The 7,002-nt window shown below is 49.9% G+C and overlaps 1 protein-coding gene across 1 annotated transcript; it reads right to left on the bottom strand.

Annotated features, from left to right (window-relative positions):
* Positions 1-4,594: 4,594 nt before the first annotated feature.
* LOC120972050 (2-hydroxyisoflavanone dehydratase-like) lies at positions 4,595-6,683 on the bottom strand. The gene has a single exon (XM_040397957.3). It carries the CDS (start codon positions 6,152-6,154, stop codon positions 4,991-4,993), a length of 1,164 nt encoding a protein of 387 aa, XP_040253891.1. The 5' UTR covers positions 6,155-6,683; the 3' UTR covers positions 4,595-4,990.
* Positions 6,684-7,002: the final 319 nt, after the last annotated feature.

A 7,002-nucleotide genomic window follows, 5' to 3' on the forward strand; every position in this document is an offset into this window, starting at 1 on the left:
TTGTAGGAAAGGGGAGCCCACCCCTTCCAGATCAGACGCCAAGCGGGTGGGGACGTGGAGCCGATGAAGAGCGCCTTGTAGCAGGATTTGGCAGAGTAGATGCCATTCGCCGACCATTTCCAGCTGATGGTGTCCGGGGCGCTAGAGAGCTGGATTCCATGCAAGCGGCGCCATAGATCGATGTATTGGACCACCTCAACAGGTCCCAGGCTGCCATGGATGTCACGAATCCAAGCCTGCTGGGAAAGGCCTTCGGAGACCAGCGTGCGCTGGCGCCTGCGCCGCGGCACGAGAGCAAGCAGCTCGGGGGCGAACTCGGAGATGGCTTGCCCATCAAGCCAATGGTCACACCAGAAGCGGCAAGTTCTTCCATCGCCAAGGGTCCAGGAGGTCGATGCGCGGAAGAATTTACTGGTCTCCACGTCGCACGGCACCTCCAGGTGGTGCCAGGGGCGGTCGGGATCCGTGGCCTGAAGCCAAAGCCATCTAGCGCGAAGGGAGATGCCGGTGAGGTGTAGATCACGTACACCCAGCCCACCGTACTCGAGAGGGCGGCAAACGCGCCTCCAGTTGACGAGGCAACAGCCGGAATTGGCGTCCTTCCGCCCATGCCATAGGAAGTCGCGAATGATCCCACGGACCCTCTTGAGGATCGACGGGTTGATGGCCATGGCGAGAAGTATATGAACAGGCATAGCCGAGAGGACATGCCGCACGAGCGCGAGCCGCTCAGCGCGCGAGAGGAGCGCGGCTTTCCAGGTAGCCAGCTTCTTGGTGAGCTTGTCCAGCAAGGGGAGGAGGGTTGAGGTGGGTGTCTTACGGAGTGAGAGACGGAGCCCAAGGTAGACGATGGGGAAGGTGGTGACCACACAAGCCAGGGTAGAGCCCACAGCCTCGGCCACGGTGTCATCGCACCGAATGGGAGTGGCGGAGCACTTGAGGAAGTTGGTGCGGAGGCCCGAAGCTTCTCCAAACACACGGAGCAGCTCGCGGATGGCTGTCAATTCCTGGGTCGTTGGATGGCAGAAAATGACCACATCGTCGGCAAACATCGAGATGCTGGATGCCGCATGGCGGGGCGTGAGCCGCTGGAGCAGGCCGGAGCGCACGGCGTGCTGCAACAAAGAGTTAAGGGTGTCGATGACGATCGCGAAGAGGAGCGGGGAGGCCGGGTCGTCTTGCCGAAGGCCGTGCGCGTGGTCAACCGGAGGGCCTGGGTTCCCGTTGATGAGAATGCGCGAGGAGGCAGTGGAGACAAGGATGCAGATCCATTCACACCACCTTCTCCCGAACCCAAGATGCCGGAGGACCTCGAGGAGGAAGGGCCATGAGACAGTATCGAATGCCTTCGCGATATCCAGCTTGAGGAGTAACCGAGGCAGCTTGAGGTTGTGTAGTTGCCGTGCTGTCTGTTGAACCAACAGGAAGTTGTCATGCACGCATCTCCCGGCGATGAAGGCGCTTTGGTTGACGGAGACCAACTAGGGCATGCGCAGAGCCAGGCGGAGGGAGACGAGTTTTAGCCATAGGGTTTTCCCCATAGGCTGTTGGGAGAGGCTCAAGTTACACAAAGGATTTCTCAATTTGGAAGATGAATATACAAGAACCCTTCGATGATGAATCATTCAAGAAGCGGTATTGTACAAGGTGGAGTTTTAGAAATAAATTAGCACGTGCTAATTGACAAACGTCATTAGCAAATGAGTGTGAGGGATGCCTCCACACAAGCACCTCTTCTTCCCATCTCTTCCAAATGTATATATACTAGAGAATTAATAGAAATCTGGACCAATCGTCCATTCACGTTCTTTCAATCTCATTTTACTCTAACATTTGGTACATGTCTTATAGTAGTTTCTCACCGGAGAAACGGCTTTCTTCTCTCTCTTTGTTTTATCTGTTACACGTCGTCACACAGCTGATGTCTCATATTTTTAGTAAGAATGATTGCGTGGACTGTTGGAGATGCCCTAAGTGATTGTAGGATGACATTTAATAGAAATATGTGATCATTTCTCAATAGTTCTATTAGATTTTTCCCAGGAAAAAACTTCTTTTTTTTGGGTCTGTGCGCATGGTACCGTGGACTTAGCACGCAGGCAGTATATCGTAATCTTTCCCAGAAACATACACAAGCTAGAGGGCTTTGCGTTTGGTTATCATAAATATTTTAAAAAGTAATCTTCAAAATATATATTTTATGGAGGTCTTTGCTAAAGAGAAGTATCGGAAAGGAAAAGAGAAAGGCCACATGCTCGCACCATGATCAAATGATCATGTCACATACACAAGCCAGCTGCATATGTGCACTTTCTCTTAAACTGGACTAATAGAATACCGCCCGAATCTGTGTTCATAAATAGCTAGTGAGTTAGCTGCAAAATGAGTTATACTCCCTCCGTTCCAAAATATAAGGTGTATCGGTTTCCGTGCAAGTCAACCATTTGAAAGTTTGACCAAGATTATAGAATAAAATAACAACATTTGCAATACCTAATAGATAAAATATGAAACTACTTTTCATAATGGATCAAATAATATAAATTTCGTATTGTGAATATTTATATATTTTTCTTAAAACCCGGTCAAACGTGCATATGTCTGACTTTTGGAAAAACAAATATACCTTATATAAAGAAATGGAAGGAGTATACAGAGGTGCACTCAGTTGAATGGCGTGAACACGACCTGCAACGCCACCCTTTCCTCATTTTTCCAAAACCTCACATCGTCCTTCACCGACCAGAGAAATTAGGCGTCCATGGTGGCCATTTTGGCCCTCATGTTCATCCTCGCCGTTATCTTCTTCAATCTCAACCTCTTCAGCCGCTTATCCGACGTTAGCGCCATCCTCAACCCCAGCATGTGCCTCTTCCTTTCCTCCTCGCTCTCCCTCTTCCTCTCTGTCATGTCCTACCTCTTTCCGAGGTAAAGAACGAAGCAAGAACATCCTATGGCGGTATATAAATATACAACGATCTAAGGAGACTTCATGACGATGTGCTGAGGAGAGAGAAAAGCCTAATCGCCTCGGAAAATCCAGGATACACACTCTACGTAGTTAACGTGGCGCGGAAAAGGTCGTACGTTGACACATTCCCCGTGGAGAAGTTCTTCCTTCGATTCGATTACATCTTCGACATGTTTCACTTGAATAAGCTGGATTTTACATTTGTCCTCCTTTTTGCCTTGTACATGAACTACATCATCGCGATTGAGCAGATACCTTATATCTGTGTCGCTGACCCGTACTTCATGCACGAGGGCTTCTTGGCAGTCTGCCCAGAGCACCGTGAATACGCAAGGGACTACATCGTCGAATTCATCGTCGCCAATAAGGACAAGGATACGATTCTCGTGCCTTATCATCCCATGTAAGTCATCCGCGCGGATATCCTTGCTTCGATTTCAATAATTCATTTGCACGGTGGAGGCTAATTTGAGGTGTACTTATTTTACGCAGCCACGCTTTTTACTTGGACTCGTCGAAGAACATGAACAAAAAGGATTACACACACAACAAGTTTGTTCTTGACAGTGCTATCTTTTTCTACGGCGTACGGGGTGGAGAGATCAAGACCAAGAAGACATGAACCGTAGGCCCACCTTCGCCCATAAGACCGACTTCTGCTGCATCTAGCAACCGAGTGATACTCTTAGTGATGGATTCTATGTCCTACACCACATGCTGGAGTACAGACGGGATCAGCAGAACCTTCGCATGTCCCCTACTTCCGGAGATGCCCATATTCTGCAATGGGCAAAGAACTTAGGAGATATCCCGGATCATCGACGTTGACCTGAGTTCTATCATATCCAGCGTGAACTTACCCAAATCATCATAAAGGAGGTCCTCGACAAAACAAGGATGTTCTACGAGGAAGGGCAAATGTCGCGGGAAGACGTCCGAACACGCGTAGCCGCTCAGCGTCTCGACCTGAAGCATTTCACTAAGCTCGGGGACTATCTCCCTGACTTGGATGGATGACACGACATGTTGGAGTGATTGACGATATATGACAATGTGTCCGTTTAGTCCATACTTTCTGTATGACGAAACTTTGAGTTATGCACGACGAAACTTTATTTGTGATGTAATTAAACAGTCCTCCTCAACTAGTGAAGATCACTCTAGTTAGGGCATTTTGGGTACGATAAACTTTGTTATTTATGCTTATGATATGTTGTTTCTCTTTCTGCCAAGTCTGTCTCTTTCTGTTGCTCAACTATATATGTTGCATATCATCGATTCATGTGACGATGCAGGTGCATATATCATTGATGGCGAGGAAGTGCTACGCCAGGAGTATACGATGAGTGGATGGAGTGTTAGGCCCAGGTGTACCGGTTTCCGGTTTCCGAGCGACAGCCAGTAGTTAGTTTACGTTCACGCTAGTGCGAGAGAGGGATACGAACCGACGCTTGAGGAAGTACTACATTGTGGGGCTATAAATTTTATGATTCTTTTGCTGTTAATCCGTTGCAACGCACGGGCACTCTTGCTAGTGCAAGAAAAAAAAGACATAATATGCACCATGAACACGCAACGGGTTGAGAATCTAATATTGTATGTACAATAACATTCAATACAAAATAAGAGTTCAACATGATTAGGTATACAATATAGTACATTTTTAAAGGAAGACATACAATATATATTTAGTAGACACCAAATAATGATAAGATAAAGCAAGACAAGTTCACATATAATTCCCTGGCCGGTAATTGGCATGCATTTGTGAATTTGATCTCCCACAAATCCCAATGGATGGGACCAATATATAGGACCCTCTTAACTAATAATCCAGCTCTTGGCATGAAGGACTCACACGACTCATAGAGTAATTAATGGAGTACTACGTAGCAGAGTCTTTGTGTTTTATTTAGTGTAGTATACGTAGGAGAAGGGCATACAGGACCGTGTGCTCCAGGACTTCTTGGCCATGCCATACAGCAGCAGTTAACGGATGTTGATCAGGCTGGCCGTCATCTAGAAAAACTTGTTCATCACACAACCCCACGGAGCCGCAGCAGATAATGGATGTTGTTTGTGATGAGCTTTACCAGCAGGCATCGGCAGTCGAACTGAGATTTTGTTGGATGGCCATACGGGACCGTGCGCGCCAGAACCGTGTGCTCTGTTATGTGCCATACTGGACCGTGTGCCCCAGGACTTCATGGTCGTGCCATACCCAAACACGTCCTTGAACAGCGTCGTGGGCACGCCGAGCACCATAGGATTAGCAGGCGACGAGCTGGGCTGCTGGTTTATGAACTCCACGATGCTCCCCATGAGCCTCTTGCTGGTGGCCCTCAGCGGACAGTAGAGGTGGAAGCCGTGGTCCTCGCCCTCCGACTCCACCACCGTCACCTCGCGGCGCCCCGGCGTCATCCAAGGCCACGGCGCGTCGTGATCGCGCATGCGGGCCGCCAGGTCGAGGCCGCGGTCCCGCAGAGTGTCCTTCCCGGCCACGGCGATGAGCACGCGGCGGCAAGCCAGCGATGAGATCTCCGAGGCCGGAGGGTCGATCCGGGGGTCATCGTTGCCGGCCTGGCCGGCCGTGACGAACGGCCACAGCCGGTCCACCCCGTACGGCGGGAACTCCGGCCATGGGTCGGACGAGGACGCCGCCCACTGGAGCGCGGCCCACGCGTCGTCATATGCCGCGGGTCTGGGGAACTCCGGCGCTAGACGGTACTCCACCGACACGACGAGGGCTCCGGCGCTGGCGGCGAGGGAGGTCGCGTAGCGGTGGTACGTCCGCCCGAAAGCGCTCTCCGTGCAGAACGAGCCGCCATGGACGTAGATGACGAGGGGAAGCCGATTCCTGCCTGCGGTGTCGGCGGCACGGGACGGGAGGAACAGGCGCACAGACACGCCGGTGGCCTTGTCGACGACGACGTCCCTCGTCGCCACCCCGCGGTTGCCGCCCTGATCCGGCGACGCCAGCACGAATGGGCTGCGCAGGAAACGCTCGATGCTGCCGTCCTTGTACTTGCGTATGAACGGGTACATGTCCACGGAGATGTCACGTCCCTCCTTCTGCTTCGCTGGAGAAGTCTTGTTTGCATGCATGGCGCAGTTGAGCTGCTTTAGTTTGAAACTCTTCTTTTGAGTTGTCCGCTGCATGCCTCGTCGTTGGCTGCACCTCATGGGAATTTATAGAGCCATTTTCTTCATCGCCACGTCCCTTTACTAATTTTTTTTTTTAAGGATCAAGAAGTAAGGGGCTGTTTGGTTCTAGGGCTTGCAATACCACACTTTGTCAACATGGTAACAACGTAGAAACATCACCATTGCCAGGTTTAATCAATTTGGGTGAAGACCTAGGCTTTCACCCTGGAGCTCGAGACTGGATGTTCGAGTTGCATGCATGGCGCAGTTGAGCTGCTTTACTTTGGAACTCTTGTTTTGAATTGTGCCGCTGCATCCCGCGTCGCTGGCTGCGGAATTTATAGAGCCATTTCAGTCACACAGCTCCCACCTTTCCACGTCCACCGCAACAAAGTGGCCACCACCTTTCCACGACCCGACCTTTCACGGATCCACCTAGCCTTTGCTACACGTCGGCAACGAAACACATTTGTTCCCCTAAGAGCATGGTCAATAGTATAGCCAGCTGCTGGTTATAAGCCAGTGCCATGTCATTTACAGCTCATTTTATAGTCAACATGTACAATAGTAGATCAAAAAAGTGTACTATATTTTTATTATGTGTCTTACCTTCCATTCTTTCAAAGTGCCTAGGAGCACGTGCTAGAGCTGGCTCTTCATGAAGAGCCCGTTTACCTTCCCTCTCCTCTTCTCTTTCCTCAAACTAAGCAAAAGTATACTAGTTTATTCCTTATAGCCCGCTGACTCAGGTCTATTGTACTTACTCTAAGGCTGCCCGGACTCTGAAAATGATGCCCCAATTAGACTACCCACCATGGAAATAAAATAGGTGATAACATCACACATCTCTAGGCAAAACAGATGATGTGACCAATAATTAATAAGGA

Source organism: Aegilops tauschii, chromosome 7 (genome assembly GCF_002575655.3).
Source record: "Aegilops tauschii subsp. strangulata cultivar AL8/78 chromosome 7, Aet v6.0, whole genome shotgun sequence".
NCBI lineage: Eukaryota > Viridiplantae > Streptophyta > Magnoliopsida > Poales > Poaceae > Aegilops > Aegilops tauschii.